Raw genomic sequence first — 15,272 nt, 5'->3', positions numbered from 1 at the left:
AAAAAAAAATCTTGTTCATTGCGAAACCAGCTGTAGATCTGTAGGGTTTTCAATAGACAATGCTGTACTCTTGTACATGTTTAAGAGTGCCGACATTGGCACCAGGAGCTGGAGACTAAAATAAAGATGGCGCCTCGAGCAGGTGATGCACCAAGTATGTATAACTAACCTCAGCTTTACTAACTCCCCCTGCCCCCATTACCCTCCCAGGTACCAAGCACCATGTGGCAATATCATCATCCATGCAAAATATGCCCATCTCCTCCTTAAGGAGGGTCCAAATGGGGTTGGGGAGGAATGCTCCTCTCTGACTGACAGGCTGGCGGGGGGATGGAGGTGCTTTCGAGTTATCTAGGCTAATCATTTCCCAGTGCTACTTTGCTCTTGAAACACGAGTAGTTAGAATTGTTGTATTAAACTGTGTTACATTATACTAGAAATACTTTAATAGACCGCAATGGATCTGTGCGTCCTGAAAAGATTATGATGGCCCTGCGCGACCCACAAATGGTTGTTGATTTGCACCTGCGTGTCCACGAATGTTGTACTAGATGCTTTACTAAATAAAAACCATATTCAGAAAAAAAAGTGCCCATCTAAATGATAAAAGCATTTTTTTTTTTTTTTTAAACACAAAAATACAAACAGGATATTTCTGATTTCATGATTACACACCCCTGAAAAAAAAAAAAGAAAAAAGGAAGGACATAATGGGAAAGCATCCAAAACTGTAAACTTTAATAGTAAATGTAAAAAAAAAAAAAAAAAAAAGCTACGCAATGGTTCTTTACTAACAGACACAAAAAACAAATGAACAAACAAGTAACATCAAAAATCAGATTAACCATGGACATAAGAATTCTGCAGTCATGGTTATTTTAACAGCAACTCAAAATCATGCTTGCATTAATTGTAATAGCCTATTTAGAAATCCTTAGAAATAACTCACCTGTGCCGATATAAATTGAACATATAGAATTAGCATGGCAAACCACAACATAATCAGTCTAAAGTAAACAGTAGTTGTTCTAGTGCAGTGGTTCCCCAATCCATCCTTCAAGGCACACAGAGAGACAATAATGTAGAAATTTCAGCTTATATTCCAATGGGGATACGGACATAAACTGGACCAAATCTCCTGAGGACGGATGTAGAAACCACTGTTTTAGAGCAACAGCAAAAGGCATTTATGCAGTGTAAATAGTGACCCACTGAATGGGCAACTAACATAGGGCTAGTACGTATATACACATATACCCACAATTGTTTTCATTCCCTAGAGTTTTTAAATTTATACCTGCACTAGTACGTTACATTCAGGCACATCAGAGTATAAACATTTTATGAAATTGTTGGCGTGTGCCTAGCTTCTTGTCACACATAATAAAATGGCTATTTCAGAAAGCAGTATGCATTTGTTCACATACAGTGCAGTCAATAAGAACTCTGAAAAATCTCTTCCATAGCAGGAGACCATCCTTTAACTTTCAGACCAATTTCCAGATACTGCAGTGTAGTAGATATTATCATCATTTTTTCACAGCTTTTCTCTAAAGTCATTGCTGGTAAAGAAATAAATATTTTATAGTCCTTCGAATTAAGGTTTGAAGCATCACCATTAGGATGGAGGATAATCTTCCCCTCGTATTGCCCGGTACTTGGCCATATCTTCTGGAAAGACCTTACTCAGTTCTTGAATCAACAGGCTTTTGAATTTCTGTTTAACAGAGAAAGGGGATTAAAGTTAACAATAAAATCTTTATTTTTATTTTTATTTTATATAACAAGTAAAGCATTAAAAGGAATACAATAACATTAGGGATACAAACCTGTTTTCCTAATGCTATAATGCTTGCCACTAGTTACAGGTGATACTCGAAAATATAGAATATCGTGCAAAAGTTCATTTATTTCAGTAATGCAACGTAAAAGGGGAAAATATATGAGATAGACGCATTACATGCAAAGCAAGATAGTTCAAGCCGTGATTTGTCATAAGTGCAATGATTATGGCTTACAGCTCATGAAAACCCCAAATCCACAATCTCAGCAAATTAGAATATTGTGAAAAGGTGCAATATTCTAGGCTCACAGTGCCCCCACTCTAATCAGCTAAGTAAGCCATAACACCTGCAAAGGGTTTCTGAGCCTTTAAATTGTCTCTCAGTCTGGTTCAGTAGGAATCACAATCATGAGGAAGACTGTTGACCTAACAGTTGTGCAGAAAACCATCATTGACACCCTCCATAAGGAGGGAAAGCCTCAAAAAGGTAATTACGGAGAAGTTGGATGTTCTCAAAGTGCTGTATCAAAGCACACTAATAGAAAGTTACGTGGAAGGGAAAAGTGTGGAAGAAAAAGGTGCACAAGCAGCAGGGGTGACTGCAGCCTGGAGAGGATGGTCAGGAAAAGGCCATTCAAAAGTTTTGGGGACATTCACAAGGAGTGGACTGAGGCTGGAGTCAGTGCATGAAGAGCCCCCACACACAGACGGATCCTGGACATGGGATTCAGATGTCGTATTTCACTTGTCAAGCCGCTCCTGAACAACAAATGTCAGAAGCGTCTTACCTGGGCTAAAGAAAAACAGACCTAGTCTGTTGCTCAGTGGTCTAAAGTCCTCTTTTCTGGTGAGAGCAACTTTTGCATCTCATTTGGAAACCCAGAGTCTGGAGGAAGAATGGAGAGGCACACACTGCAAGATGCTTGAAGTCCAGTTTGAAGTTTCCACAGTCTGTGTTAATTTGAGGAGCCATGTCATCTGCTGGTGTTGGTCCACTGTGTTTCATTAAGTCCAGGGTCAACACAGCTGTCTACCAGGAGATTTTGGAGCACTTCATGCTTCCATCCGGAGGCGAGCTTTATGGGGATGCTGACTTCATTTTCCAGCAGGACTGCTCACACTGCCAAAAGCACAAAAGCCTAGTTCAATGACCGTGGGATTACTGTGCTTGATTGGCCAGCAAACTCGCCTGACCTGAACCCCATATGGGGCATTGCCAAGAGAAAGATGAGAGACATGAGACAGAGCAATGCAGAAGAGCTGAAAGCTATTGAAGCATCCTGGTCTTCCATAACACCTCAGCAGTGCCACAGGCTGATAGCTTCCATGCCACGCCGCATTGAGGCAGTAATTGCTGCAAAAGTGGCCCAAACCAAGTACTGAGTCCATATGCATGCTTATACTTTTCAGAGGTCCGATATTGTTCTATGTACACTCCTTGTTTTATTGATTGCATGTAATATTCTAATTTACTGAAATTGTGGATTTGGATTTGTGGATTTGGGGTTTTCATGAGCTGTAAGCCATAATCATCGCACTTATGACAAACCACGGCTTGAAATATCTTGCATGTAATGCATCTCTCTCATATATTCGTTTCCCCTTTTACGTTGCATTACTGAAATAAATGAACTTTTGCACAATATTCTAATTTTTCGAGTATCACCTGTATATCCAGCCTCCTACTTGGTTCTCACAAGAGACTCTTTCAGCACTGCTCACCTCTCCGCCTCCCAAAACGACATATTAGAGGAATGGCCTCTTCTGGCACTTGGAGGAACAGATTTGCATGCATGGCAAGCGGTGCGCGCACATCCATTCCTTCTCATAGGAAACCACTGAATTCAATGCTTTCCTATAAGCTTCAATGTGAAGTGACAGTCTTATTCAGACAGTGCAGCAGAAGAGCCCCTAGTAGCAAACTAGAGTTGTGCTTAATCCTAAAGTGTTAACATTGAAGTTTCTACAAATCCTCAATGTTTTACATTGCAGGGTTAAAAAGACAGACCACTATTTAAAGATGAAGTGGCCTGTGTGACTAAAGTGGTCATTTAAATGAAAGTTCTGAAAGGATGACTGTTTTACAGGAGAATTGTTTCTCGAAGTTCCCAATTCAGTTTAAAGGGACACTCCAGGCACCCAGACCACTTATGCCCATTGGAGTGGTCTGGATGCCAACTCCCACTACTCTTAACCCTGCAAGTGTAATTATTGCAGTTTTTTTTATAAACTGCAATAATTACCTTGCAGGGTTAACTCCACCTCTAGCGGCTGTCTACCAGACAGCCACTAGAGGGAACTTCCTGACTCATAGCAAAGATTTTCTTTGCTAGAGCGTCGCTGGACGTCCTCACGCTGTGTGAGGACCTTCAGCGTCGCTCAATTCTCCATAGGAAAGCACTGAAAATATTTTTCAATGCTTTCCTATGGGGAGCTCTAATGCGCATGCGCGGCATTGCCGCGCATGTGCATTAGGTCTCCTCGGCCGGTGGGCGGGATCAGTCCCGCCCACCGGAGTCAGAAGGAGGAGCGGTGCGGAGGAGGAGGAAGCAGCGGCAAGGGACATCGTCGCTGCCTCAGGTAAGTCACTGAAGGGGTTTTCACCCCTTCAGCAACTGGGGATTGAGGGGTGGGAGGGAGAGGGAACCTGCAGTGCCAGGAAAACGGATTGTTTTCCTGGCACTGGAGTTTTCCTTTAACCCCTTAAGGACACATGACATGTGTGACATGTCATGATTCCCTTTTATTCCAGAAGTTTGGTCCTTAAGGGGTTAAAGCAAGATGAGTCATGTGATTATACCACACACACCCAAAACTTGTAGAGCATATTCAGGTAGCCTAACTAGCCATGTGATACAATTCACTCAACTTCTACAGATATACTTTATATAATCATCATTCATATACTAGCTCCTATTACAATACAAGCCACTAGTAGCTAGTTAAAGCCACTTCAAATAATGTAGTCAACAGTATAATTTATTTTTTAAATCAAGGTACTGAATCATCTAAACATTAAGCCATATTCCCTCATACCTTATTCAGTCTACATTGCATTATCACCTTTTCTAGTCTTCCATCTGGCTACCCATGGACCCTAGAAAGAAATTTTCTCCCACAGCTTGATATGTCACCTGCAAGCTACATAGCAGATGCGTTTCTCATTCAGCACAGCCTGAATCCTAGGTCTCTACTAAAAACAAACACTGAATTCTCCAAAAATCTTAATGACACTTATTTTTAAAAAGATACAATTTAGTTTTACAAATGATGCAGTTAAACCTGACAACTTATTTAGCCATCAAATCAGAGTTAGAAATGAACATGCAGTTTGCATGGCACTAAAACCACTTAAATGATATCCTGAAGCTTAGAAAACGTAGAACAGCCAAGAAACCTGCCGTCTATTTGCATATTATGAAAGCTACAAATGCATGCTGCTGCCAGATAAAGAGAACACACTATACAATGATTCAAAAAGCAATTTAAATCAACAATCCATGCAGCACCAATCAAGGTAACAGACTGAGTAATAGACTATGCTATTGGTATGAGGCAGCACAAGAATGACATTAAGGATGTTTGTTTCTTTTCATTGTTATTTTCTTGGCCTTCTGTTCTTGTAAAAACGTGTAAGGGTTACAAGATAGGACTAAAATGTTAAGCCAAGTGAAGCTTGAAGTTTAAAATTTGCGAAACAGCATCTTGTGATTTTTTTTTTTTTTAACGAATAACATGGGCTAAAACAGGACCAACTAAAGTCTGAAGTCCCGCATATGACAATCTAAAGAGGAGGCAATAGCACAGAGCAAAGACATTTGTGTAGTCATATTACAAGCAATATACCGTAGTGATTCTCAAGGCACCATTACATTTTTTGCAGAACTTTGATGGATCTTTTAGTAGATGATCTGATTCTAATCTCCTCCTTTAGTGGCTACCTCTTCAAAAACGACAATACTTCAAAAATATGAAGCAACTTATTCCAGTGTAGGAGATCCCGCTTTGCATATCAGAGCAGACTGACACCCAAGAGAGCCAGGCAAATGTCACACTGTTAGACAATGTCACAGCTTGCTGTTGGAAAGCATTAGAAAATTCATTGCACCATAACTATTACAGTGTATAGTTACGGTTTTGGTGCTTAGCAGGTCTGTTTAACAAGAGTTTACTACTTGCATACTAGTGTGTCCTTAATTGTGCTTTCCAGTAACAATTTAATTGAACACTAACAGGGACTGGCTTTTTCAAAGAACTGCACCTTGAGCATAATCAGTATTTACATCCATGGGTGTTCTAGAACAACAACTTTTCAGATTAGTTTAACAGTTTATCTGAAGTCACCAGGGGGCATGCATGTGAACATTGAGCCAGCGAATGGAGGAAGAGGGAATTTTAATAATAATAATAATAATAATAAAAAAAAAAAAAAAAAAAAGGAAAAAAAAAAAAAAAAAAAAGTTACCAGCAATGAAAGGGGCGCCCTGCATGCAAGGGAAAAGATTATTATGTCTGTTGTCAGCGTGTTGTCGACAGACATAAAATATGCACAGGATTGACAGTAGGCAATGTAGAACAGAGTTTCAAGCTGTAAAAATGTCACTTGTGCCAGGGGTGTAAAAAGCCCCCGAGACATAAGCACAGACGTGTTTGGATGTGCAACATTTCAAACATGAACACTGCACATCCAGACTCCTACCACCATGACCACTTCAAATTACTGGAGTAATTCCTTTAAAGCAGGGGTGCCCAAAGGGTAGATCCCCAGATGTTTTAGAACTACTTCTCCCATGATGCTTTGCATGCCTTTAGAATGCTGTAGTTTAAAGTTTTGAGCAACCCTCCATTAAAGGGTTAATTGTTTGGGCCATGCTTTGCGAGTTGTGTTTTTCATTGCTTCAATTTAATATTTTTGGATACGATTTTCAAATTACTTAATACTTTTGGATAAACTTTTGAAAAATGTTTTAAAAGTGAATGCAAATATATTAAATCTTTTGAAAATAATATCCAAAAATATTAGGACCCATAAAAATATAGGTGTCTTATAGCATTTTCCCCACCTTTGCAAGTGTTTTAATCCCATCTAATAAACATACATTAAAATTTTCACTCCAGGATAAACTCTACACATTCAGATTTCAGTAGCATGCTGGAAAATATAGGAACACTAGAGGGTCAGTAATTCAACGCAGCGGTCTGGTTTTGTGCTGCCCTAAACATGCTCTTTGCCTAACACACGCCTTTACTGATGCATACACCAACATACCCTCACTGACAGATACACAGTCATTGTCACACACATTGTGTAACCAACACACACACTTTCACTGAAATACACACACTCACTGACAGAGACATGCACATTCACATTCACCAACAGATACACAGACGCACACTCACTCAGTGTCAGACACACACACACACACACTAACTTTTTTATTATTTAGTGATGCTGGAGCGATGTCATATTCCAGCTCCGGCATCACTGTGGTGCGAGCGATGGCGCGGAGCAGGGAAGGGCTTGGAGTGCTACCTCGCTGCCCGCTACCCACATTAGCCCATGCCAGCCACAGCAAATGCTACCCGGCCAGCTCCTGAGCCCTCCAGGACATGGCTGTCAAGGAATTGACTGGGCGTTTGGGGATGGCTTTTTTATGCCACCCCCCCGAAAGTGCCCCCCAAGGCAAAAGCCTTGTCAGCATTGCGGTAAATACACCACTGTACAAACGTGTATTTCCGACCCTATCATGTTAAAAACCCACTTTTCCAGCTGGTGCTGGCTCTGCCCAAGCTCCGCCCCTTGGCTGAGATCATCAACACGGAGGATCTCATCCAATGCTTTTCCATAGGAAAGCATTGGGAGACTAAAACACACGCGTGGCAAAATGCTGCACTGCGCCAATCAGCATCTCCTCATATAGATGCACTGAATCAATGCATCTCTATGGGGAATGTTCAGCATCTCCAAGCAGAGCGTCTGAGTGACGGCTACTTGAGGTGATCCTAGTCAGGAATGTAAAGCTACCTTTTCAGTGTTTACTGCAAAAAGCCTGCAGGGACAAACTATACTCACTAAAACAAGTACATTGAAGCTGTAGTTGTTCTGGTGACTATATGGACAATGTCCCTTTAATGGCATCTAACATGTAAAGCTGCTCTAAAATGAAACAAACAAACATTCTGCTTCATAGGATAGCAAGACTTTGAATATCTTTATTTAGAGGCCCCATAAAATGACTGACCTTCATGGTATCAATTTTTCCTTTAACTTGTTCATTTTTCGCCAAAGCCCTCTCCAAACATTCTTTAGTATAGAGTTGAGGATTCCGACCTTGATCTATGTAACTTGAAAAAAAAAAAAAAAAGTATGTCATTAATTACTTCTGTTGCATTATTTTGTTATTCATAATAAATAGTTTGCCAAGCCTACATTCTAGCACCTTATTGATGATCAATGTTAGGGTTATAGTGTTGCCTTAACAGGGTATGCAAGACGTTGAAAGTCTTATCAGCCTGCAGGGAGGCTTAACAGTAATTTATCTCTGAAGGTGCACTTCAATTCAATTGTTGGGGCACCATGCCAAAGATGTCAGAGGCCAATTGCAATAGAACAGAAGTGAGAATGTCTTACACCCGTGTACCAGACTACATTTACAGACTACTGACTGTCAGAGGTCACATAAAATAGATGGATGCCTCAGCTTATGCAGCAAGGATGGGGGCAACCTCTGCATAGGAGTATCAGTTTGTATTATTGCTGAAAGACTTGAAAATGAAGCAGTCTGGCAATAACCAATTGGCTGTTTGCCAGCACTGGTGGAAAAATAAAATGATGACAGGATTGGTGTGGCCTCAGGACAGCATATAAAATTCAGTTTTTCAACTGATTATTACATAGACATGTAGATGGATACATACTTTCCCCTTTTACACATTTTCACATTAAGGAGACATGTGTATCACCCCAACTACAACAAGCTGTAGTGGTTATGATGCCAGGAGACTGCTGGCACTATCCAATCGTTAAAGGAACACTCCAAACCCCCAGAACATTTAAAGCTACAGGGACACTTAACCTTGAATTTCTAAAAGTGCTGATTTTAAGATAAATCAACACCTTATAACCACCTTCATTAAGACCTCCTACCTGTCAACAAGAAAGCTAGGGCATTTCCTTCCTTAGTAGTCTCATAGTGAAGCACTGCCTGCAAATTACACTAATTGCTATGCATGTGCCTTGATACCGAATGCTTCTCGGAGTGCCCTCTCTCTGCTGGTTTAGAAGCAAGTAATTTTATTAGACTTGGAGCCTTCCAACAGTAGGAAGACAGCAATTTTTACTCACCGTAAATGCTTTTTTTCTTAATATGGTGGCAGTACGTACATATGGGTTGTGCTTCCTATTTGGGACAAGCATCTGCAAGAAAGGTAATTAAAAAAACTCCCTTCCCTTTACCCTATAAAGGGCTTCCCCAGGCAAACCCACCTCAGTGGTAGCAAGAATACACACCTAAGCCACACAATGTGAGGAACATTGTAATTTAGATTTTGTACTGCCATCATATTCAGAAAAAAAAAAAGAATTAACGGTGAGTAAAAATTTTAGTTTTTTGACATATGGTGGCACTACGTATGGGATATAGCAAGATCCCCAATCGGGTGGGCCTTAAGCCTAAACAGCTTGAAGTACCTATGCCCAAGCGCAATTTTAGAGTCAGAGAGTACATCTAGCCTGGAAATGCCTGATGTTTTTTTTAAGATGCTAAAAGCTGACCAAGAAGCAGCCATGCTGATTACTTTGGGTGAAGCAAGAGCTTTCTCTGCCCACGAAGTGGCCATTGACTTTGTGGAATGCGCTGAGAAAGATGCTGGCGAATCAAAACTACTGAAGCATAAGCCATTATGATTGACAAAAACAAAAAACGAGAAATAGAATGACGAGAGGCTTCATTCCCCTTACATTTTCCTAGAAGTTGACAACAGGTGATCTGATCTTCTGAATTCGGCTGATATTGATATGTACATCTGAAATGCACCTTTTTTACCTCTAGAATATTCCATCTAGTTCCAGCGGGGAGGTAGCATAATTACAGAAGGATGAGCTGATTAATGGCTCTAATAGATAACGCTGGAAGAATTGACGTTTTAGGATAAAACAACTTTCACCCTGATGGAGTATAAGAAATTCCACTGAAGATATATCCTGAAGCTTGCTTACTCTCTTGGCAGAGGTAATAGCCACTAAGAATGCTGGTTAAGCTTTAGCATATTAAAAGGAACCACCTCCAAAGTAAAAGGGGACCTGACAGACTGAGGAAAGATCCTGGGAGGCCTAAGAAGCCCATTGCTTTAAAGAAACTTCTAACCATTATATACGAAAACCAATTCCTTCTCAGAAAGAACTCGGGGAATACAATTTGGTCTTAACGTGCAAACGCCCAACCTGTGGAAATCTCCTGCAGGAAGTGTAATTTGAACCAACCGGACAAATGAACAAAGACAATGACGTTCCATACAACAATGTAGAGACTACCAAATCCTCATGTAAAGTTAGAGGTGGAACGACTAAAAGATTATACGCAACAAGTGGACTCTGACTCATGAAGACTCGGGAGATGAAGTATCCACCATGCAATTGTTCTACCGTGAAATAACAACCTATTCAACACTTCTAGCAGCATATCCTGCCTTCCAAAAGTGTTGTCAAAATCGGAAGATCCCCAAACTTGAAAGTCAACTCAAAACTGGCTCGTGTTTGGCCAGTACGAAAAGATTGGCTAAACCACTACTATGTCCGTTCACCTCTTAAGAAAACGGCTTGGGAACAGTCTATAGGAGAAAAAATGCAAGCCCAGAGAAATACCTTTAGATAGATAGACCAACTATTCAACGTGAACTCTGTCCTGTATAAAGAGGCAAACCTGAGAATCTTCATGTTCTCCTTTTTTGCCATAAGGTGTATCCAAGCACTCCAAATCTCTCTGTAGATCGTGAACATGATCAGATCTATAGACCATTACTCTTGATCCCAATTTCTTGTGCTGAAGTTGTAGGTGATATTGTCGACACACGAGTGGAATGGAGAAAGGACCTCCCAAAGATCCCGAGCCCAATACACAGTTTTGGTACATAGCTGAAGCAGACCTTGCCTCTGGCACCACCCTTTCTGTTTATGTGAGGGAAACAGTGTCGTGATCCGACCACATTGTAATAGGTCCCTCAATCAGCCGAAGAGTGAAGAAGAGTCAAGAACTTAAAGACCTCTGAAATTAGTGGACTATTTTTCTTAGGACCAAGAGAGCTGGCACACTAGAGAATTTAGACAAGCGACCCAGCCTGTGTTAGATGCATTCTGAGGTGAAATTTACTCCTTCTATAGACTGAAAGGACAGATGTGTCGGAAAAAACTTGACATTGTCCATCAGTTTAGCCGGTCTCCTGCTTTTTTTTTTGAAGAGAGTCTAGGAGACATAAATCCAAGATTTCTAGACTTTAACCCAGAGGAGAGAATTTTCCATTGTGGCGGCCAAATTCAGATTTTGCCCAGTTGACAGCAGGAATTTCAAAAGTCAGACATCCCAGCAATCTCATGTCCTGTTCTTACAGGGGAACTTTTGCTTAAATTAGGAATTGGACCTTTCCTTCATGAGTGCAGTAGATGCAGAGGTAACGTTTTAAGGTTAAAGGGACACTCCAGGCACCCAGACCACTTCTGCCCATTGGAGTGGTCTGGGTGCCAACTCCCACTACCCTTAACCCTGCAAGTGTAATTATTGCAGTTTTGTATAAACTGCAATAATTACCTTGCAGGGTTAAGTCCTCCCCTAGTGGCTGTCTATTAGACAGCCACTAGAGGACACTTCCTGGATTATAGCAAGGATTTTCCTTACTAGAGCGTCGCTGGACGTCCTCACGCTGTGTGAGGACCTCCAGCGTCGCTCTATTCCCCATAGGGAAGCATTGAAATTCATTTTCAATGCTTTCCTATGGGGTGCGCGCATGCGCATTAGGTCTCCTCGGCCGGCGGGCGAGATCAGTCTCGCCCACCGGCCGACGTAAGCAGAAGGAGGAGCGGCGGGGGAGGAGGAAGCAGCGATGTGGGACATGTCGCTGCCTCTGGTAAGTCACTGAAGGGGTTTTCACCCTTTCAGCAACTGGGGATTGGGGGGTGGGAGGGAGAGGGACCCTCCAGTGCCAGGAAAACTGATCTTTTTCCTGGCACTGGAGTTTCCCTTTAACAAACAACCTCAAACTTTTTTTTTTTTTTTTTTTTTTAAAACAACACTTTCCTGGAAAAGAAGAAAATGCATTATAGTCTCCGTATCCAACAGTGTTGCTGTAGTGCTCTGCTAGCTACTTTAACATACTTAAAGAGCAAACATCCTGATTAGCAATAAGTAGCCAGACTCCCAAGCAGGGAATGCCTCGTTCCCTAAAATATGCTGTTAAGGGAGTGTTTTGAAGAGCAATTAAATCTCTTACATCCACTTATTATGGCGTATTTCCAGAAAACATTTTGAGGGGCCGCAATAGGGATTTGTGGGAATATATCTCTGCGATCAATATACACCGTGAAATTCTATTCTGCAGAATCAGAGTTAAAGAAGCAGAAGTTTTGATTTTGAACCTCAGGAGCTGAACAAATAATTTAAATTCATAACCGGTTGAAAGGAATGATCAGAGTTTGATAACAAGGAGATTCCTGAGGAACCCAATGAACTTCGTGGTTCACAGAACCATATCTCAAACTTCTTGAATCAAACAGGAACACTGTTTCTGAAAAATAGGAGTATCAGATGTTCGGAAGATTATGGATTGGGCAGATTTGAAAAGAGCAAGCGTTGCCCTCTTTAACTAGATCAAGAAACCAGTGAATGCAAGTACGTTCTACTTAAAAGCCAGGCAAGAGACATTCAGATGTATACTGGTTCCCAAATGCATCCTTGGAATCTCAAGTTACTCCATTCTATGGTATCAGTCATCTACCTCAAAGGGATGAAGGGCTAAGTCAACCCTGCAGGGGAAATGAACCTGTGAACCCCCAAGGATTGAACAAGGTCTAAACGCACTGAGCTATCCACACTTAGTTTAGAAATGCAAGATTACGCCTCCAAAACACCTACCCACGTCGGACCGAGTTCTTCTTGTCCGGAGGCAGAGCTTATAAAAAGATACCCCCCTTTCCCTAACGGGAGTAAACAGGGGACCGAAAAGACCGCGGATCTGCCGTCCAAGCTTAAGCCACCAGAATATAAGGGAAACAGCAGATCAACCCATGATCTTGGCCGACATTGTTAACTTTTATTAGTCAAATCGATCTAAAGTATGTGACAATCACAAATAAAAACAGGAAACGGACAAGCTGCTTATCAGGATACTTAAATAACCTCCATTAATGATTGTAAACAAAGTTATAAGTTTTGGACACTGCTGCACCTGCCAGCAAAGACCCATACCAAAAACAAGAAGTCTGTAAAGATAGTCTGCAAGATGTCTCAGCCTTCTTGACGGGTTATTAAAGCAGCTACTTCTGCAGAATTTTATGGATTCCCAGTGTACCTAGGGGTGTAACATTTACTCATTTGATGGTAACATATTAAGCGTCAGGCAAGAAAGGCTCGTTACACAGAGTGTTCCCATTTCTGCATATAAGAAAGAAATTGGGTTTGAGGAACAGATAACCCTCATTAAAGTTTTGCAGATTTATCCTGCCTAATGACCGATTCATTTCTAATAAACCTTTTCAGTACATCAGGTGGGAACCAACTCCACACAGTATGATGAACCAGACATGTCTTAAGAAGAGGTGGATAAACATTCGCCAGACATTAGAAGTAATTAAAGGACGCTTCTCTTTTGTCTCTGCTGAATATCTCAGGCTGAGCAGCTGATTGAATTCTTATAAATAATCAAATAGTCTAAGATAGGAATTATTGCATATTCTCTGCTGAAAGGGACACTATCGTCACCAGAACAACTATAGCTTATTGAATTTGTTCTGGTGAGTAGAATCATTACCTTCAGGCTTTTTGCTGTAAACACTGTCTTTTCAGAGAAAATGCAGTGTTTACATTACAGCCTAGCGATCACTTCACTGGCCACTCCACAGATGGCTGTTAGAGATCCTTCCTGGGTCATGGCTGGCTAAAATGCATCCAAAACATTCAGTATCTCCTCCCTCTGCATGCAGACACTGAACTTTCCTCATAGAGATTCATTGATTCAATTCATCTCTGAGGAGATGCTGATTGGCCAGGGCTGTGTTTGAATCATGCTGGCTCTGCCCCTGATTTGCCTGCTTGTCAGTCTCAGCCAATCCTATGGGGAAGCATTGCGAGTGGATCAGGCCACCACTTCTGATGAGGTCAGCAGACAGCTTGTTTTTTCTGAGTCAAACAGCATGCAGAATTACAGTTTCAGGCTTGAAAACAGTAAGATTTTGCTATATTTATGGCGGCATGAGGGGCCCAGGGGGGCTAGATGGTCGTTTTAACACTATAGGGTCAGCAATACAGGTTTGTGTTCCTGACCGTATAGTGATCCTTTAATTTTACCCATGAAATTGCAGCACCTTGGTCATATTTATAAACGCCAGAACCATATTAAAGGGAGTAGCACAGATACAATAAGCAAAAGCCTTGTATATCAGAGGCATTCCACAGTGTACAAACAGTCCACTTTCTGCTAATCAATTCCATCCATAACTTGCCATTTTAATCAGAACAGATTTTCAAAGCAAAGATCAGCTAATCTTACCTTGAAAACCTCTGAGCCGTGTGGAGGGTTGGTGATACAGGGAACCCTTCTGGCAAGCTTCCTGCTGCCAGAGGGAACAGCACAGCGATCCACACTCAGCAGTTTCCCAGGAGTTCTGGTTTGCGCATGCGCAATAGCACACCCGGAACTGTAGAACGCAACTTCCACCGCTGTGCACAGGCGCACGGCCTGCAACATAATGAAGGCGTCGCTCGGCCCGCCCATACTCACCAAGCCGGAACATACTCGGCACAAAGTTAAACAGAAAGTGATCCGGAACCTCCACAGACAGAGCCATGCTGCTCAGCCTACCACCCTGGCGGCTAACGGGCTTCCTCCCCCAGACAGCAACCTGTATGCCTCACCTTAAACAGACGCTTGACAAGGAAGAACTGAGGTGGGTTTGCTGGGGGAAGCCCTTTATAGGGTAAAAGGGAGGGACTTTTCTTAATTACCTATTTTGCAGATGCTTGTTCCAATTAGGAAGCACAACCCATACATATGTACTGACACTATATATATATATATATATATATATATATATATATATATATATATATATATATATATATATATAATAAATACATAAAAAATAAAAAAAACACTTACTCAAATACTTCTAAGGGCACAGTGATATCGTGGAGTTGCTGTCGACATTTATCAATATCTTGCAAGCCAGTGATCATGAAATTCCTGTAAAAGATAAAGATAATTCACATTTGTTCTGCAA

The 15,272-nt window shown here is 41.3% G+C and overlaps 1 protein-coding gene across 1 annotated transcript in view; it reads right to left on the bottom strand.

Annotated features, from left to right (window-relative positions):
* Positions 1-771: 771 nt before the first annotated feature.
* Positions 772-15,272, bottom strand: part of MED10 (mediator complex subunit 10) — a 28,613-nt gene continuing 14,112 nt past the window's right edge. Inside the window, exons 2-4 of the mRNA XM_063450568.1 lie at positions 15,152-15,235; positions 8,029-8,131; positions 772-1,717 (exon numbers count right to left, since the gene is read on the bottom strand). Of these exons, the coding sequence (XP_063306638.1) occupies positions 1,619-1,717; positions 8,029-8,131; positions 15,152-15,235 (286 nt within the window). The 3' untranslated portion in view covers positions 772-1,618. The remainder of the gene's footprint in view (positions 1,718-8,028; positions 8,132-15,151; positions 15,236-15,272) is intronic.

This window comes from Pelobates fuscus, chromosome 4 (genome assembly GCF_036172605.1).
Source record: "Pelobates fuscus isolate aPelFus1 chromosome 4, aPelFus1.pri, whole genome shotgun sequence".
Lineage (NCBI taxonomy): Eukaryota > Metazoa > Chordata > Amphibia > Anura > Pelobatidae > Pelobates > Pelobates fuscus.
Note: the sequence above shows the minus strand (reverse complement) of the source record. Positions and strands in the feature narration are given on the sequence as shown.